We start from the raw sequence: 20303 nt of genomic DNA on the forward strand, positions 1-20303 counted from the left end.
TGCTGATTAAAAAAGCAATACTTGTGCACTTATTTTGATCTAATATTGAAACATTCTTCTTGGTTTAATGCTAAAATATAATTTTGGAGAAGAAAATCTAAATAGTCTTAAATAACTCAAAAATGTTCAATTTTATTCTGTTGTACCACAAGTTATTTTTTTCATTTTTATCTTTTTTCTTTAGTTTTCAGTGTTAATATAATCTACTGAGTTGCTGGTGGTAATGATGCTGTATTTGCTTAGTGTCTCCTTGCCCCCCATGCAGTTAAAAATAGACATTCAATCGATCAGTCCTGTCAGCTCTCTCCCTGGAGGAGTAAAGCAGTGCTTTATCTTCAGACATAAGGTCAGGTCCTTGAGTCTTTGCTGTTTCGAAGAGATAATCAGATTATCACTGAAGAATTTGTTAATTGTATTCCTGAAAAAATGTTTTTTCCTCACATATTTTGATTTGACATATATTACTATAAACATTTTTTTGCACGTGGAAAATTTCAGTTTCTGAAAAAAAATAGAAGGGTTCACCAGTTACCCTATGGAGGAGCGTCATGACAATAGGGCCACGCAGATGGCCACTCATGTCGCTCCTCTGTAGCTAGTTCACAGGTCACAGACAACTGTGTGACAACCAATTGATTACTGGTGCTGGAATGAACGTGCACACAAATTTGTCTTCATATATTATGATGCGTATCAGTGATGTTTCAGTTTGGAATAGTACTCCATCTGGAGAGGCATCAGCTGCAGTGACTTGCTTTGAGTTTGTTTTGAAAAAGAAAAAATATTTTGTTTTTTTTGTTATATTTTTGGAAAAGGAACCAGAAACCACCCAGACCTTTAATTTCGATCTGTATTGAGTTGGGGCTCAAGTGTGAGAGTCCTTTCTACCTCATGCTGGAATCTTCCACAAAGGCTTTGCCCAGTCAATATTTGCCAAGCTCATCGGTCTCCTTTTTTCCATGATTTATTCTGTTTTTTGTTGTGAAGTCATGTTATAACTGCATGATGGAACACAGTAATGTAGCCTGTAGAAAAAAGACAGAGATGTCATTTCAGTGCCTAATAGTCAAGGATTTATTCCTGAAATTTAATTTGTGCTACTGAAAATGTATATTTACATATGTTTTCCTCTTTATTTGTTTCTATTTCTAACTGATCAGTTTCAGTTTTCTTTCTGAAGAAATAGCCCTGAACTCTGAATTAACAAAGCTTTGAATGAAAGCTGAGAACAGTGCAACAGACAGAGGATTCCTAGAATTCTTTCAGTATAAATGAGACCATTTTCCACCAGTTTGTCATATTGAGTATATAGGATCAGTGTGTGAGAGATACTGATTAGCAGAACAGGTTCCCAAAGGCAAGAAGGACAAAATTATTTATTTCTTAAAATTAGATGAAAGAAAAACTTTCTGGTTTGTTCTTCATAAAAATATTTATGTCTCATATACTGTATATTACTTAAAATAATGAAGCTCTTTTGTCTCTATTCTTGTGAGGGAGAGACTTTATCTTAGTTCTGATAAAACCTAAAGCAGAAATGTATATTAGTATGATATCATTCAGATGTCTGCTATGTGTAAAGGTGACATTTTTTAGGTTTTCTGCCAAAAATGCTTTAGATTAATTTGTTTCAAAATTCTTTAATATTTTAGCACCCACAAAGTTGTTCAGAGACAAACCAACAACTTTTCTGTGTCATTTTTAAGCAACAGGATCAATCAAATATATCATAAGGTGCAAGACAGGAGTCCACCCTGCATGGACAACAGTCCATTCCAGGGTAGATCCCATTTTACATGCACTGACTTGATTAAAACAGCTGGAATAGGAAGCAGCTATGATTTTTCAAGCAGACTTTGATGGAGTATCCATCATGGGATTATAGATACAAATGTCTTCAAATAATTAAGGACATTAACAATAAATGAATTGCTTATTTGTTTCAAAATACTGAATAAAAAATAGGTTGTACCTGTTATAACTACATTGTGCACTATGTAATAAGTGTCGCAATTTTAATGTGCTTGAATGACTATCTTAGCTATGGATAGTGTGAAGAATCAATTAAGATAAACAGAATGTCTGGCTAGATGTACATTATGGAGCATGAAATGTAAGCGTTAGAGTTGAAGTGTAACAGTTAGAGTTGTGCTAAGCTCATGGCCTTGTGATAAAAAAGGTAATACATTTTGAGGTAATACATTTAGCTTTACTAAAATGGCTAATGCATAGACTACACTACTAAACTGTGCAATTTAACCCAGTGGAAGATTTTATTATATTATTAGACTTGTTGTGTCAGTGTGGTTCTGGCTTTGTAGAAAAACTCATGATTGACATGATTAATCTAGATAATTCGCAGCTGGCTGTGACCCAAACGAGCAGTGCACTGTCATTACTGGTAAATGGCCTAATTACCAGGATGGGCCATTTGCCTCTGAGGAAATAATAGGGTTTTCTTATTTATTTATTTTGTCTTTGTGAAGAAAACATTGCTATTAGTTTTTTCTTTTTAATGGGTTCTTAGTTTGTGCTAATGGAAAAAGTGTTCAGTTAACAGATATTTTCCACTGTTAATTCCATGAGAGGTTGCCATTGTACAGTGTTGAGCATTGTGATTAAGCTTATTGTAGAATACTCTTCATGAATTGAACACTTGTATCCATCATCAAAAGTTGTGCTCAGATTGTATTGTTTTCTCTAGTAGTTTTCCAAAGGGTAATATGATTTCCCCCATTTAGCTCTATTCTGTTGACAGTTTGTACTCTGTACCGGCATTCTTGTGCATATCTTCTTTTTAAATAGCTCTCATTTTGCTTATATGCAGAAAATGTGACTTGGATTCTAGTCATTAAAATATAGATCATTAATATTGTCAGAAAGAATTGACAAAAACATTTAGAGATGAGCTGGCAGGGAGCCATAACTTCATGTTTTTAAATTCTGCTTATAATGTGTAGTTCTTCATCAATGTCAGGCGGTAGTGGAACAGTGAGGCTCAGGTGTGTTTGGGAAGCAGTTATTGGATCTGTTGTTGAATACAAAGTTCCTGGGGTGCCCACAGACATCGAGCTCCAGCCTGGAATTTCAGATCTTTTCGAAGGTTTTGACGTCTTTGAAAGTTTGATAAAATTAAAGGACACTGAATGGATCCAAACTCTTTAATTTCAATTAGAAATATCTGTCCTATTTCAGCATCCTGGCTTTTTAAATACTGTAATTGCATTATTTTGTAGTTTACCAATGTGTTTTGTAAGCTGGTAAAGGGATACAGTACATTTACTTCTTAGACCACATTTTTATACTGTAAAAGGAATATATTTCCTGAGCAGAATAGTTATTTCTATTTATTATAAAAGAGACGTTAAAGGAAGGGTTTTTTAAATGGCTTGAAAAAACTGCCAAATCTAGTATTTGGACAAGTCATTCTTCATACAGTTAATTTACGGTTATTTTTTCTCTTTCCTTTCCTTGTTTGTCTGTAGCAGTGTGAGTGTAGAGTATAGCAGAATTGGGAACACACTGGTAACTGATATTTGCAGTGGCTTTGTCTGCAATGTGGTAATCTGATGCCTGTGCTTCAGAAACCATGGACACTGTTTGAGACACTCCTCCTAACATAGCCAAAGGACTTTGACCGCAGGCTACATTAGAAAGAAGTGCATCTGGTCCAACATGGATTTCCATGACCTCTATGGTTTGGTTTTAATTTGGGCTTTCCCTGTGTGCTGCGTTTCTCAAAATGATGACACCTCTTTTCCTTTTGTGGAGCCCAAGAGCTGTAGCCTGACTGAATTCTTTAACTCTGCATCTCTTCAGTGTAATGCTTGTGGGCCAAATCAAAGCAGAAGTCCCAGTGGTAAGTTGTTTATAAAAAAACAGTTGCTAAATAATTAGCAATATGTATATTGCATTTTCAGTTACAGTTAAAAATTAAATCCATCACTCTTAAAAATCCATATAGGGAAAAATATTCTTTCAAAGGTTAGGAATATAGTGCCAGTAATTAATTGAATCATCCTTTACAAATAATTGGCAATTCACCCATACAAAGTACAAAGCACTAGGCATACTTTTTATCTGAATTACACATATTGCAAATTATACATTTGAACAGTGTTAGTTGTAAAACATTCTCAGGTGATTTCACATTTCACAAATGATCCCAGATTACCAAATGCAATCAAGGTTTATGCAATCAAGGTAAAGCTGTTCATAATCGGCATCTACAAATCTACTACCATTTTTTTTTTAGTTAGGATCCTTTAAAATCTGTCTGCTTCATTAATGTCAACTATGGTGTTGGAAAAGGTTTGCTTGGGTTCACAGTATGTAATTGTGGTCTTTTAAAAGGAGTATTTAGAACAATTTTGTAAAGCTTTGTGTGGGCCGGCATTATAAGCTGTCTTTTTTTAGTCTTTGTACCTTTTCCATCTCAGGTCTGCAGTGTGTCTGTAATCCTGGGTTTACTGTGAGAGATCTGGGATCACCTGCAGTGCAGTGTTCTTTCTGTGTAAGTGCTTAATGTGAAACACTAATGCCTTGATGTTAAAGATGTTGCCAAGAAAAAAAAGCAAACAAAAAAATACATAAATTAACACCCATGTTAAACTTTAGTATTCCATTACTGTACATAATTTAAATGTTTTTTTTGGGGGGGTGAGATTTTAGTAACTTGTCCATCAGGAAAGATCTCACTTATTTCTAAAACGGTCTTATTCATCCTGGCTGCTCATAAAATGTTCATGAGCAAAGCTTAGCTATTTTTGAATAATTTTAAGGCTTGTAAGTATTACTTCTAAAAAGAGGGATTTATTGTCCAAAGAGATTTGTTAGTTAGAGCCTTTAATGAAGACCCAGTGGGTGTAGATTTACTGTATCACATCTACATCTTAGTAGGATTATGAGAACACACCCTTGCTTTATTTAGAGAAGTGGGAGAGTGTTTCTCTTTCATGCATCATAGTCTGTCATTTATCTGTTGTCATGCTGATGTTTTATCAGATTAGGCCTTTCTCAGATGTACTGTAATTGAGATTTTATTAAAATGGAATGAGCTGACAGACAACTAAAAATCTATCAAATAGTTTGCTTATTTAAGGTAGACATGATCTGGATTTGGCACTTTGTTCATGTCTGAACTGTAGTGACTGTGCTAATTACCAAAAACCTATAGCTCAACAGAAAATAATTAAAGCCTCTGATTTTTTCTGCCAAAAAAATGTACTGCGTTAGACAAAAATTCATGATATCCTGCTGAAGGAACATTTTTTCATTACAGTATTCTACCTTTTTGCTGGGGATGTTGAACTTTATGTATCAATGAATGACAAGAATTTGAAACTGGGGTGATGGTGCTTGGCAGGGGGTCTTTGATAAGAAGAGTGGGGCGGGGAGGGGGGGGAGAATATATTTTTAAAAGAAACACACACAATGGAGTTAAACAGAATAAAAAGCCAGAATGAGGTTCACAGATGTTTTACTTTCAATCATTATCTTATTTTTCATGGTAGTGGTTTTAGCACTGGAGACTATATTTTGGAAAAAAATAGCTCTCTATGTTGACTTTTTTTGTATGTATCAAGATTTAAAGAACACATGTCCAAAACATCAGACAGCAGTATATACTACTGTTCCATTACAGTATATAGTTAATCTGTCTTTTATTTGGCAGACTGGTATAGTGTCTCTTGACCGGAGAAGATGTCTGCAGTGTATAGACGGAAGTGAAAACTGTTCTTGTAGAGCAGGACAAACTCAGGGTGAGTCCGTGTTAATGATTATCACTCTAACTATTATCGATATTGAGAGCCAATATGTTAAGTTGCAGTAGTTCTGACATTTTGTAATGCATTTGATGAGAAATGGGATGACCACAGTGTTTTTCCATTAACCTGACAAAAACGTAATTGAAGCATTTTAACGGCGACATTTTGTTGGATTTGTCATGCTGGATTATCTTGTTTCAATTAATTTAATTTTGAAGTTGTAAGAGTGCAAGAATACCATATTTATCAGCAATTCTGAATATCATTGTCATTAAGCACTATTACAGTGAATGTTTCATAAAAGGCACACAGCACCCCATCTTACTGTTTTTCAACCAGTCTTCCTCTTTCTTCCAGTGAACAATCTGGTAAATGATACTGTTTCATGTGTGACATGTCCTGTGACCACAGTAGGACGCTCGACAGGATCTACGTGAGTGCCTTCCTGGATAAGTCACCTGACCGCAGCACAGACGCCCCTGTGACTACATTCTCATAACACCGCCTTCACAGTTTCCTCACGTGCACAGTGCTGACACCGTCTCTTGCTGTAGAGCTTGCCAACTGAGAAAAACATTTATTCAGATGCAGTTTTAGTTTCTTTAAACCTCTATAAATGTAACTGTTACGCCCCCAGGTGTCTAGGGGTAAAGGGCTGTAACATTCAGGGTGAGTTTGGATGCAGGTGGGTTTCTGGTGAGGGGCGTAGGAAGCATTTACAAAGTAAAAAGTGAATAAGTGACTGGTATGTGTACAGGACACAATAACACAGAGGGAAAAGGAACTTGAGTGGTGCCAAAGGAAAGAAAATAACAAAACCAAACAGATCTGTCTAATACAGTGAGGTCTAACCTACCTAACCCACACAAACAAAAAGAGGGTCTTCGGCGTCTTCATGCACCCTAACTTCCCTACACTGACTAACCAGAACCAAAATACACGGGTAGCACACGTCCTTAACCTAGTGTCTCGACACTAGAGAGAAAAACCCACTTGTGCACAATTTAACCCGACGACCTTCCATATACCTTTTCCAGTGGTGTACAACAAATTCGCAGTTAACAATAAAACGACACTAGTGAACCGATTGCACGATTATGGGAAAACGGGTAATACTGAAGAAAATACACGACCAAGGAATAGGGTAACAAATGAGCACAAGCAAGGTAAAAGGAAAGTAACAAGTGCGGGCAAGGTAGTAACAAAACACAGTCAATAACTAACAAACAACCAACCAACCAACCAACCAACCAATCAACCCGAAGCTAACGAACACGAGCCAGAAAGCTGACCGAAGCCAAAAGCTCTCAAAGTTGGAACTTCTTCGATATTTAAACTGTAGATCTAGTTGCTGATTGGTCGGGAGTTGATTGATGATGATGTCACACCTGCAGTGATGGTGCAGTGATGGACCAATGGGGGGAGGGTACCTGAATACAGGAAGCGAAAAAAAGCAAAACAAATACACAGAGACTCCCGGGGACGTAACAGTAATGTTTTGCACATCTGTGGTGTTGGATATGTGTGTTGGAAGCAGTTTTAATGGATTATTACTTTTAACTTTTTTTAACTGTACTTTTTTAACATTGTTCAGCTTTGGCCCAGCTAAAACAATCACCATGTTGTGCTCTGATGGATTAATACCCTTAAGTTTTAGTCATCAAAGAGCTCTTGCATCAGTAGACCTGGTTAGAAAACGAAAAGAACTGGGTGGTTCTAATGTTGATCACCTGCCATTGTGCCCGTTCACTTTCAGAGCTGTGCATTTAGATGTACTGTAATCATTTTCCCACATATTTTCAGATGTGTACTTTGTCAGGAGACGTTCTATGCTGTGGCACAATCGTGCACTTGCCCCAGAGGAAACCTGGTGAGTCATGGATCCGTGTGTTTCTCAGGTTTCAGAATGTCACCGTCAATCCCTGTCTTATCCAAGTCAGAATGGGTGTTTTCTCACATACAGTACCGTGAGTCTTAATGGGACAATCCTGTTTTCAATGGCAGTGTTTTGGTAGAGATTCTTTTTCATTTATTGAAAACTCTTGGATCACAAAAAAGTGTAGTATTCAATTAAAGATCAATCCCTTACCTTTTACAAGGAATACGGGAGAGCTTTTAACTTCTGCAGAACAACTAAAAATGTGATCATTTTGTTGTTTCTATCAGACGAATAAAAAGGAGCTTATATAATTATACTTTTAAAGATGGATAATGGCAAGGAAAACACCAGAAAATGGCCCTTTGAACATTTACAATGAACGTACAGTAACCACTTATCAGAGTTGTGTAACATATTATCTCCCACAATCATCTGTTCAGAATAACAACTTTTATTCCAAAACCCTGAAGCTGTAGATCACACTTATTTAAGCTGTCAAATGCTGTGTTTCTTTATTCCACCAAATCTGAGTGGAAAATATTGGTTGGATATGATGCTTATTCGGGCCTTGCTATTTCCAGAATGCATGTTATGTCCTTAAGAGACAATTGATAAAGCACAAATGAGGAATATAAAAGAATATAAAATTGCATAGGAAATGCAAATACTTATAATATTTATATTATATTTAAATTTATTTACATTTTATGTTTGTACTCCTTTGAAGTGGTCATTTATTGGAGTGCTCTATTCTATTACACAGCATATTGCACTATAAGGCTGCAAACAATTCTTTGATATTCATTGTTTTTTGTTTGACAGCTAGAGTTCTGAAGTCCGGCTGAACTAAAATGTATGTCCGATCCATGAACAGAATAAGCCCTAACAAAAACCAGAGATTTTTAACGCCTGTTTTTGTCTTCCAGGCAGGAGGCCTGTGCTTTAACGATACTCAGAGTGCTGATGTGGGGGTAGGTGTATCCTGTCCTGTGTGACTATGAAGATTAATCTGTATCATTATATATACCGAGCATTTCGGTTGTGGTTTTTATTGCTCTCAGTTTTAACTATACTAAGGTTTCCACTTTTATGTTTTTATGAGTACGTAATTCAGGTTTCCAAGATTATTTCCCCATGTTGTTGTTTTTTTGCAGGGCATAAAGCTGCCAAACTCCTTTTGGTATACTACATACCTTGATTCAAGTTTCTTATCGTGCACAGTAAGTGTCACACAACATATATCGTTAAGATGTTACTATGTGTATGTAAAGACCAATCTATTTCTGTGTAAACCTGTCAAATCTTTTTTGGCTGTATTTCACAGATTTACAACAATCTAACTGCATGCCAGCTTCTGACCAACATGGTGATACTGAACCCAGAAGTACTGAACTTTAAAGCATATATTTTGTATGAGAAGGCTGCATCATTGCCTGTACCTCCGTAAGTTCTTTTAATGCACATCAGAAATATAACAAAGTAATGATTTCTTCTTGCAATATCAGTCCCTCACTTTAACTTCAAGTAACTTGCTCTATGCAGGTTTCATATACGTATAAAGAAGTTAGCAGTTGGGATGTTTTGGATTAGCTCTGGCCAGCTTCCTTAGTGAACTGGTGTTTCCTTCACAGCCCGTACCTACCCGAGCTGTTTTACAGCAGTGATCCTGCGGTGTCACTGGGACAGAGAGCTCCTCAGGGACTGGACTTCCAAAGGAACACTAAGGTCTGTAAATCTGTTCTGCACAGCCAGAGGACACGGATCAGTTGTGCCTTGTTGTTTTCAATATTTTACACTTGTTAAGTTTTGTATCCATATTTTATGAAAGAGAGCTATTTGTTTTTGGACAGAACTGATTTGCATGGCTGAAGTGTATTGTGTATTTTTTTCTCGTCTCTAGATCAGTTTCAAGATTGCGCGGTATGACGCCAGTGGCCACTTTCTAGGCTGGCAAGATGTAACTGGGGGGACTCTGCAGGTACAACAGAAATTTCCAAAAGCAATTTCTAATGTGTTCACAGAGACTGTGCTCTTGTATCCCTCGACACCAAAAGCTTAAAATAATGTGAAGTGTTCGTTTTACAGGTGGAAAGAGAAGTAATGGATAAACTTCTTGAACAGGCACAGTTTTTAAAGCTTAAAGAAATTTGCATGCTGTATATCATATTTCATACTGTTAGTTTTTTGGGGGTTTTGAGATAGACCTAAAAAATGCCATCTTAGAGGTTTAATATAAATCATAAACTAAATAATAGATTGGGTGCTTTAAATATTAAAGATACTGATACTTCAAGACATGCACTCTGAGTCATCTGAGACCAGAACAATTCCTTTGGGTTACAGAAATGTCAGGTGTGTATTTTTTTTTTCAGCTTTGCCCTGACACTCAGAAAAGATTGGATGCAGCCTATCAGTTTGGTACTACCTACCAGCAGTCTGTAAGTATCCTATAGGAGACCTAAAATCCACACTCCATGAATGTAAATTAAAATCCCTTGATTAACTTAAGGTGGAATCAAGTTGTGCCGTTGGGGCTGGTAGTGGATTCTGATCTCGCTGTGGGTCGCTCGGTCTTGCAGTGCTCAGTGCAGGTGAGCGAGCTCCTGCTGCGGTTTCCTGAGCCCGTCTTCTATGAGCTCTTCCTCCAGTACCAGGACAGCCAGGGGGTGCAGCAGGTGTGGCCCGTTCCTGTCAGAAACCTCAACCTGGAAAGGAACAGTCCAGGTCTGCCTTTTTCTCAGTTTTAAACAAAGCAGCTAGTAGCCAAATGCTTTCTTTTTCGCTCAAGACAGACCATGCGTGTCTTACCAAGCAGTCTGCTTTAGTTCTACAGTCCAGGATGTCGGCAGTGGCACATTTTAAGCTTTTCAAATAAGGCAATAAGGATTGTCTCTGTCACACATATTTAACAAGTCATCATAGAAAGAACATACTTTACTGTATGTGCTAAAAATTAGTTTAGTAATGTCTGGCTAGTTTGGGAAATGTGCTAGATTTTGTAAGGATTTTCTTAAGATAAAGGGCTTTTCCCGGAAGTCATGTGAAAAGGGAATCCCGATATCCCAACATGCTTGGGCAGGTGGCTCCAGAGACCTGCGCAGGTTCTTCCTGGTGGATGGGCTGGCCGGAAGACCACAGAGCCTGACTGAGCAGCCACAGTATGTCACCTACCTCAGCAGTCTGGTTCTGAGGTAATGGAGCTGCATATGTTGTCTACTTATTTTATATTCACAGTCATTCACATAAGGCTGTACCATTTGTTGGGCACTGTAACTTCTTTCCAAAGGATAGCAATGGTAGTGTTGATAAATAATTTAATGTATATTTTATAGCAACTCTTTTCACCTTCTGTTTTCTTGTACATTTGTATAGAATGCTGCAGGTGTTTATAGAATCGTATGAATAATTTACCCTTATTTTCTAACAGCGTATATCTGCCGACTAGCAACCCAGGTCAAATTCCTCCCTTCCAGCTGGCTGTGGAGTACAGCAGAGTCAGTGATGCAACAAACTCTCCAGCTCAGGTGCCTGAGGCCTTGTCAGAGGCAGTTTCAGATCATTCTTATCATTCTAGGCTTTTATTGCCAAACAATGTTATCTTATTAATTGAGTTTAATAAATGTATTTCCTTTGGTCTAGTGAAATCTTTGTTCATGAAAGTGAAATGAGATCTAGTGAAGGTCTAAGAAGTACAAATCATTTCTATTTATCTTATAGAATTGTGTGACTGTGAGTGATGAGGGGAGAACTAATTGTTCTTTGATTCCTGCCATGGTGGTTGTTGTGTGCTGTGCATATAGATAAGTACAGGTTTATTCAGTATATTCAACATTAACCTGCTGCCATAGTTGTTTGAGAAACAAAATGTGTGGCTCCAAGGGAATAATGTAATTTTTGCAATGATGTTAAGATGTAATCCTAAATGCACTGAATTACTCTGTTGTATTCCACATTAGACAATAACCTCTTTTGTTATCTGTTGTGGTCCCCTCTGATTTTCTATTTAGATATTGTTTGCTGTGACTTACAGCATGAATGAAGCCAGCATGAAAAGAAGTACCACAGTAAGTGTGATTGGTACTTTAGATGGAAGCCAAGGTAGGAATACAAAGGAGAATCACAAAGCTGATTTTATTATTCAGCTTTAGAGCTGTCTTAGAGATCTACTTAAAGGATGGAAATAGTCAGTTTGATGTTCCTAAAGTCAGGTAAGGACAAATTTGAAGACAAAATTTTAAAAAAGCATTATGCGTTTTATCTTCTCTTTTCAAAATGAAATAAATAATATTTATTTTAGCAAGCTTTCTCATAAAATCAACATCATATATTTCAGCCAGATGATGGCAATGCCCAAAATGAATCGGTGCATCTGTTGATTTATTTTCTGAGTCAGTTCCTGTGTGTTTTTGTAAAGCTTTTTTGTAAATTATGTTTCTTTAAAAAGCAGCACTAAGATCTGGAACAAAACCTAAAGCTTTTATCTTTGTACCATTTGGCAGGAATGTGAGTTCATTATTCACATGCAGAGGGAAGTAATGGCAGGCTGTTCTAGATGTTGGACAGAAGCTTCCCTAAATTACATCAGAGAAGTGCTGTAGGCCTTTTTTGCAAGATCATCTGTCCACGTACAGAGTGAATTAGATGTTATTGAGACGTACTTTATTATTGAGCAGGTCATGATTCTGGAAAACAGTTCTATAGTTCTAAAGTCTAAATTATAAATGAACAGATTCTGGAGCTCAGAGCAGTTACACTCACTACGCTGTACGATGCATCTATTGCACATGCCAGAAAGAAGACAATATTCCATCCTTAGTGTAACATCAGGACCATCAAGTATTACTTTCCCTGGATATGCTGACAGTGCACAGTAATTTTGGTGTACTGATAATCCTAATACGAGGAAAGAAAGGGGTAATTCTTATTTAATTTAGTGAGTAGTCATGTGTTACCCTCCTGGTCCTGAGATGGTAGACACCCACATAAGAAATAGAGCAGCACCTTCATTCTTTGGTCATTTGTATACCTAACACATGTTTGTTGACATGGCAGTAAGAGGCCATGTGTCGGAATGATTGGCTTTCTGGGTGTAGATGCCCAGAGAGGGTTCATGTTTGAATGATATCAGCTAATTGAGCACACTGTGTGCGAGTGATGTTTGAGGCCCAGCATGCTACACCACAGAGTGTGCAGAGTTGCAATAATTAGAAGCACCTTCCAGGGTGATTGTGTGCACACCCCAGGGAGGGAGGCAGGAGGCTTTGGACCAGAGCGGGAGGCTAACTGGATGACTTCAGGCCATAGATGGAGGGAACAGGGTTCACTACACACAGAAGGAATCCCAAGAGCTTGTGGTGTCCGGCTGATTCTGAGCCCCTGCTGGAGAATGAGGGTAGGGAACAACAGGGCACCCAGGAGCCTACTTTCCCCCCGGCAAAGGGGAGTTAGTGGATGTTATTAGAGATGTAGACAGCGCTGTGTGTCTATATCCTGCCTGCTGCCCTTGCTGCCACCAGGAGCCCAGCTGGAGCCAATTATCATGGCGCAAGCAGGAGCAAGGGTCATAGGAGATGGCTGGAAGATGATTCCTCAAGGTCCGTTCAAGGTCTTAGCTTGTACCCTTAAAGGGAATTAATTTAGGAGGGAGAAAATAAAATTTGTGCAAACCATTTTAGGAGTGTCTAGAAAAGGTGTTTGAGGCCCACAACCTGGACTCAGTGAAAAACTAAACGAGTGAATGAGCACGACAGGCCAGAAGGCCTCCTCTGGTGTGCACCGTTGGACTGAAGGAGTGCTGATGCCTGCCTGAGCCTGCCTGTGTTTTACAGGTGGCTCTGGGGGTGCTGGGGTCCATATCGGTGTTCCTGGCCCTGCTGGAGACCAGCAGCTGGAGCCGCAGGGCAGGGGAGCAATACATCACCATGGCTGTAAGCACTCTACTTTCAAGGCACACGTCTGTTACAGCCCTGTTTTACCGGCCAGTGAGAGTTCATTTATATGGTTTCATTCTGCATTGGTAATCATTATGGAGCCACGTTCGAGTCTTTCCACCAATTCTCAGTAGGGTTCAGATCAGGAATTTGACCGGGCCACTTGAGGACATTCACTTTCTTATTCTTAAGTTACTCCACTGTAGCTTTGGCCTTGTGCTTCGTAACATTGTCTTTAGCACACTGTGGTTTTCCTCTAGTATTTGCTTGTGCTTTGCATGTCCATTTTCCTTCAGTCCTAACAAGCTTTCCAGACTTGCAGCTGTAATTCCTACCAAAGGAGCTTCTCCCAAGTTAATACTTAGGGGAATTAATACTAATCCACTCAACATAATTAAGTTTTCTATTTTTCTTTGCAGTTTTTGTTGATATTTTTCTTCTTTGACCCTTGAAAGTTCTAAGTTTGAGCATTCAAGTTATGCTCATTCAGACCAGCTGGGCCGAATTCTGCAGGTTTTCCCTATTAGCTGGCAGCCATTGGGCCTGAGCTTTAAGCCAAAATAATGTCTTCCACACAAGGTCACCTCTCGCTTCATCACCGTTAAGACTGGTTAATACTAATGATTATACCAGGAAGTACTATTGTATTTTTCCTAATCTTTCTAGCGATAAGAAACATTCTTCGTGTGCCGCATGGCTGTCTGTACCTAGCTGCTTCACATTTTACTCTCATCTCCTAGGTAGTTGATGTAATCCTGGCTCTGTGGTGCTGGCGCCATAGTGCAAGCCAGCAGCTGCAGCTCTGATGTCGCGTGCCAGAGGTCAGGCCCCTCATCCAAGGCATGTGCAGTTTTCCCTCCAGTCAGCCACGAGGGCAGTCTGCTAACAGAGCGGATGGGATTCTGGGTGCCCCTCTCTCCTGTTAGCTAGCAAACCTGCAGGAGCCAGTTCTCCTCGCAACCCAGCCAGCTGTCTTTCCATTTCTAAACTACAAAACAAAGTGCTAAAATCTAAACTCAACCACTTCACAATTACCAAGCTCAGATATAAATCATCTTCAGCAGAAGAGGTGCTGGAAGTGAAAGCTTTTCTAAACAGCTGTGTTACAAACCATTTTGTTGTGTTCTTTCCCTCCACAGACTGTTGTCAAATTTATTGCCTTTCTGATTGGGAATCTGGCAAATACTTTCTTCTTAGTAACTTTTGGGACCGGCATATACTGGCTGATCGCTTTCAAGGTTGGTTCTGTAATGACACTATTTTTAAAAGGAGTAAAGAATTACCTGTAATTATCACAATTATATACTGTGTGACAATAACTTTTGTTGGCCATATATTATGTATCCAGATATGAGATGGATATTGTTTGTATGTGATCATAGATGTATATACATGTATACAATTTCTTTGTTGCAATTATAGACAGATTTTCTATTGCGTAATTACAGCACTAACCAAATGAAAATATAGACCAGGAAAAGAACATTGCCTTCAGTCTGACGGTTCAGATGTGCTTATGAGTGGGTGGCAAGGGGCTGCTTGTGATGGAACTGTTCCTGTAGACAGACTTGGTCTTTCACTAGTGAGGGCTCTCCCTCCTTTCTGCTTTGTGCGATGTGTTGCAAACTATTTAATTAATTTCCTGATGGCCTGATCTGAGGGAGTGTATAATGGAGGGTTTTCAATAAATCTTCATGTGGCTTTAATTGAAATATGTATATAATATGAAACATCTATGCAAAGCTCTTGCTTTGGGCTTCTTGTTAAAGCCTTCTATGAAAAGGGAAGAAATAGATAAATGGGTTTGCCTACACTTGACATTAAACTTTCCAAATTCAATCAAAATTTAAAACCCCATTCATCTGTTGCACCCATATGAACCAAGTTTCCAAAGTGACTGAATATTAATGTGTAATGAAAAAACGTGAAGTGCAGCAGCTCTCGTTTTCTCCAGGGACAACGTGGTACAGTTGGCGTGGCACTGCCCTCTGCTGGTGGGATGGTGGAAACAGATTTTATTATCTACCTGTCTTTAGCGTTTGCCTTTAAAGTAAGAATTACTCTTTTTGGACATATTTGTGTGATAGACTCATTTTTCCTTTAAGCCACTTTTTTAAATTAAGTCAATTCATTTTTTATTTTTATTATTCTGTCTATTTTGAGCTTCAAATATAAGTTTCTTCAGATTTCACATCTCCTATTTATGTGAACAGTTGGTGGAAACACGATAGCCTTTGCAATTTTTCAAAGATCTGCCCAAGGAACCCCTCATGTCTGAGCTGACCGGCGCTGAATTTCTTCCAGGCTCTTCAGCTGATTCATGTCTTGGTTGTCCAGGTGACCATCTCCATCTTTTTCATAGACTGGGAGAAACCGGCCCATACAGGACAAACAGCAGGTGTGGGAAGGCAGACGCTGGGCCACTTATAGGACAAATACAGGAGCTCTAGAACTGACTTTTCCAAAAATGCACAAATCTGGGACATATGTTTACATTAAAGAAGAACAGACAAATTAGGTGTTCTTGTCCTGCAAAATGCAATACAAACATGGTTCTTTAAATTAGGTGCTCCCCTCACCCATGGTGAATTCACAGAGATGCTTGATTTATAAACAGTGAACAAGGCAGTGACTTTTTAAAGTACTCGTTTGAATCCTTGTGCTTTTCTCCTCTGATCTGCTGTAGGGAGGAAGCAAAGTCAAGCCCCATCTGTCAGTGCCTGGAGAACCTTCTTTGTGGCGAATGAGTGGAATGAAATCCAGGTTGTGAGGAAACTCAGTCCTTTACTGCAGCTATTTGCAGTTCTGCTGGTACTTCAGGTGAGAGCAGGACAGGTGTTTTCATCTTCTGGACTAGCTGGCCTCATAACTCACACCTCATGCCTCATACATACATCTAGACCTCAGCTACTTTTATTTTTGAAAAAGGCTAAAGCCATTTATGCAGATTGTGAGGGTTTCCTATGTGATATTTCCAATACATAATGATTAATCCCAAATCCATGTGCATTCAGTCCAAATGCATTTGATCCAACCTACATAGAATCAGTCATTTTATCTCACAGATGGAATGGAGAGAGGAAAGCTCTCTGTTACAGCGTGGCACTGTGCTGATGTGTGAGTTCTAACTTGTGTATTTTAGATGATTGTTTATTACTCATCTTGAGATTGCTTCCAGACATGATGGCGTTTCAGGACTGGAACACTGTGATGAAGGTATGATTGCCTCTGGGTCTTTCATATCTCTGCAGGTTATTGGGGTTGAGAACATAGCAGCCAGAGACCTGAACCTGGACTTGCAGCCTGGAGCCGCCAATTATCAGGCTCCCTGGAGCCCCATCCTGCAATATGGAATTACTGCTGCTGTGTGGCTGGGAGTCGGCTTGGTTCAAGTAATTTTCGTTTCCTGCTTTATCTAGGAAAGTGAATTATTGAAATTTTTATATGATTGTTTTTTTGCTTAAGGAAGCGTGAGTGGTATTTTGCTTAATACAAGAAATTTGCCATAAAATGTCTGGGCAACTGTTAAAAATTATATGTTTAATATAATATTAATATTGTTTATATACAATAAATATTTTTTGTTCATGCTGAGGCTTACAGATTTAACAGATGCATTAATCATCTGCAGGTCCTGTTTTTCGTTGTTATCTACGAGCACTTTGTGGAAGACAAAATTCGTCAGTTTGTTGACCTGTGTGCGGTGAGCAATGTGAGTTTTATTGACATTTGATATTAAAATATTTTGTTACCCAGAGGGAAGCATATTCTCTTGCATCACACAAATTCCTAGAGGTTTATTTTTGCAAGAATACTTCGCAGATGCAATGATTTATTCCAGTGATAATATCACTTTCGTGTCAGAACGCTGTATTTTTACCAATGTTGCTTATTGTCAGTATTTTAAAAAAGGAAATCTGAGAAATTAGTGCCACACGTGATTTTTGCCTTTTTGTTACACACTCTTCTTTCTTCGTTTCCAAATGTCTCTTCTCTGCAGGTGTCTGTGTTCATTCTCATGCACCGCTGCTACGGCTTCTACATCCACGGTCGCTCGGTACACGGGCGCGCCGACATCGGTATCGAAGCCATGCACGCCAACCTCAGGAGGGAGGAGGCAAGTAGCAGCTTGTGCCTGAATGTTTGGGCAAATCAGCATCACTAGCATATGTCTGCATGTGGTCTCAAAGCATGATACATATCAGTAAACCCAGATATAAATCTTTGGTAATAGTGCTAATAATGTTAGCATGTCTCCTCTTAACCCTGACATATGTCCTAATCCTATCAAATTAGAAGCGAGGCAGGTGCTGATGTTGTTATTTCAGCTGGTACAGTAAAATGATCCCTGTATTACCCTGAACAGCTGCAGTCGATAGTGAGGCCTGGAAAATGTTCTGTTCTTTATTAAACTTGTAGGAACTCTGTGACATAAACTATTTCTGTCTGCTCATGAGTGTTTAAGACTCCTTCTTCTTTTTCTGATTTTACTTTTTATAGCAACTATCTTACTGTGGTTTTCTTTGCGATAGGAAAATCTATGTGCTTTACGGGGCTTGGAAGCCAATTCAGATGTTCAAACCTTTGAGTTCCTCCTAACAGAGAAAGTCAGGTACCAACTGGACAGGATTATACTGCCACTCACTGAGGTACTGCATTATGGAGTTTTTCTGAGGTTATGATTTTAGTCACTGAACTGCACAAAACTTACACAAAACTAGAAGCTGCAGAGGTGGTGATGGTCAGCCCTGGTCCTGGAGGGTCTCAGTCCTCCAGACATTGACTAAAAATGAACCTTGACTAGTATTTGAACTTTGATTGGTAATTGACTGTACAATTACATTCATCTCAAGTCATTAAGACAATAATTTACTCAGGCAGGTTATTGAGAGCTGGGTAGAGATGAAAGCCAGAAAACTCAGTAGCTTCCAGGGAGAGGATGTTGAAAACTCTTAATCTGTCAGTTAGTAAATGAATAGATTGTTAAAGCTAGCTGCACATGATCTGGTAAAACACTTTAAGGGTGTTTCAAAGGCAGAAAAAGAAAGGAAATGCTGCATAAAAGTTTTTTAGACCTAGAAGATCAGACATGTGACCAGCCTCTTTGTAAGCAGTGTTGGTTTGAAGGCTGCAGGTGCAAGACTGCGCAGTGCAGCTGAGGGAACGCTTGTGCAGACCATGAAGGCCTACCACAACATGAACCGGTTTCTGTCTTCCTTCTTCGAACATGTGAGCACCTCTTATGGAAAGCTTTCATCCAGTGTAAAGAACTGTGATATCTTTATCCACAGTTGATGTTACTTGTTACTAACCAATATTCTCATCTAGGTCCATAAAGACATGGATTATATAGTGAAGGACAAACTGTTTTTGGAGAAGATAATGAACTATGAGTTTCAGCAGCCTGTTGAGAAGAGCATCTTTTACAATGGTAATGGATTAAACCATGCCGATTTGCTAATAAATAATAATGAGATAAAAGATGCAGTGTGCAGTGTTGGATGTGCTTTATTATGCACTTGTATAGTCTTCTATATAAATAAATAACATGCCAGTTTTGACAGCTTTTCTCTCTAATTCAGATCCTGATGGCATGGTCTTCAGCAAGGTCCTGTATTACAGCAGTGAATTAATTCTCCTGCTCTTTGACACTTTGCTGTTTTGCATTATCAGTCTTGGGTCTCAGAATGCAGTATTGGCTGCAATCCTCACATATGTTATACAGCAGGTAGGTATTATTTTTAGATTTTCTTACACTTCTCAGTTTGTGAGGATTTGAGTGGAGTGGACTTTTGATTTTTGCAGTTTTTAACAACTTGTGCATAAAGTCATAAACAGCTGAACTTTCATGAAAAAAATAATTGCAATGAAAAGCAGCAGCTATTCATGCTTATCACTTCTTTTCAGTGACCGTAAACTTTGTCAAAGTAGGACTGTGGTATGTTCAGACTAGAAGCTCTACCTACTCGTATCTCTTACAAGAACCAATGACAACTGAAGACAGATGTAGGCAGCACAGATAGATTAAATCAGAATTCCTAGTCTTATTTTAAAAGTTTATTAATATTTCTACAAAAATAATTATTGTCCCCACTTCTTTTTTGTGTTGTTATTATTTGTAATATTATTGTTTGATTTCTTAATACTTTATTAGTCATACAATTATTGGTGTGATTTTTTGTGCTCAGTTATCTTGCTTCCTTGAGCACTGGGATGTTTTTTTGCTCCTGTCTAATGTTAAGCACTTTCCCACCACAGGTTTTGGAGTTCCTTCGTTATTACATTTCCCGGTGGAATTTGTCCAGTAAGACTATGGTGGATCAGCGCTTTCTCATCTGAGATGGTTCTGCCTGACATGATGGACACTGTTGTCTCAACAGCAAACAGCCACCCAGAGGAATGATCTGATCAGCAATGGAAGACGGATGGTGAAGGAGGTGTCTTTTGTCTCTAAAATGCCCCAGTGTGACTTTGTCCTTTTTTTAAAATGATGGATGAGTTTGAAATTAAGAATTTTTTTTTTTGAAAATATTGTTAATTTTTATTCTTATATACAGTATGTCTTCTTTAATGTTTTTTATATTGGAAATTCTTTAATGAAAGTAATAAAAATCAGAAGTTTTAAATGGAAGCTTAATGGAATCCAGAATGCTGTACAACTGAATAATTGTGCTGCACAGTTACTTTTTTCCATCGTGCTTAGGGGTCTGACAGCTGTCAGTATAC

General features: G+C 38.5%; 1 protein-coding gene across 2 annotated transcripts; it reads left to right on the top strand.

The window, feature by feature from the left end:
• The first annotated feature begins 3578 nt into the window (after positions 1-3578).
• LOC148644192 (meckelin-like) lies at positions 3579-20208 on the top strand. Of its 2 annotated transcripts, none has more exons than XM_088614308.1 (28): positions 3579-3859; positions 4440-4513; positions 5675-5762; positions 6126-6201; positions 7572-7638; positions 8574-8618; positions 8802-8867; positions 8972-9090; positions 9279-9372; positions 9548-9625; positions 10020-10085; positions 10227-10371; positions 10727-10838; positions 11075-11171; positions 11655-11711; positions 13476-13574; positions 14717-14815; positions 15532-15627; positions 15915-15975; positions 16264-16397; positions 16829-16969; positions 17209-17289; positions 17578-17694; positions 18110-18226; positions 18705-18806; positions 18906-19008; positions 19160-19305; positions 19836-20208. In XM_088614308.1, exons 1-28 carry the CDS (start codon positions 3676-3678, stop codon positions 19914-19916), a joined length of 2745 nt encoding a protein of 914 aa, XP_088470434.1. In that variant the 5' UTR covers positions 3579-3675; the 3' UTR covers positions 19917-20208. The 2 variants fall into 2 exon arrangements, with proteins under 2 accessions (XP_088470434.1, XP_088470433.1); XM_088614307.1 differs by having other exon boundaries at positions 3584-3859; positions 15882-15975.
• The last annotated feature ends 95 nt before the right edge of the window (positions 20209-20303 follow it).

The sequence above is a fragment of the Lepisosteus platostomus genome, chromosome 20 (assembly GCF_059453375.1).
Source record: "Lepisosteus platostomus isolate fLepPlt1 chromosome 20, fLepPlt1.hap1, whole genome shotgun sequence".
Classification (NCBI taxonomy): domain Eukaryota; kingdom Metazoa; phylum Chordata; class Actinopteri; order Semionotiformes; family Lepisosteidae; genus Lepisosteus; species Lepisosteus platostomus.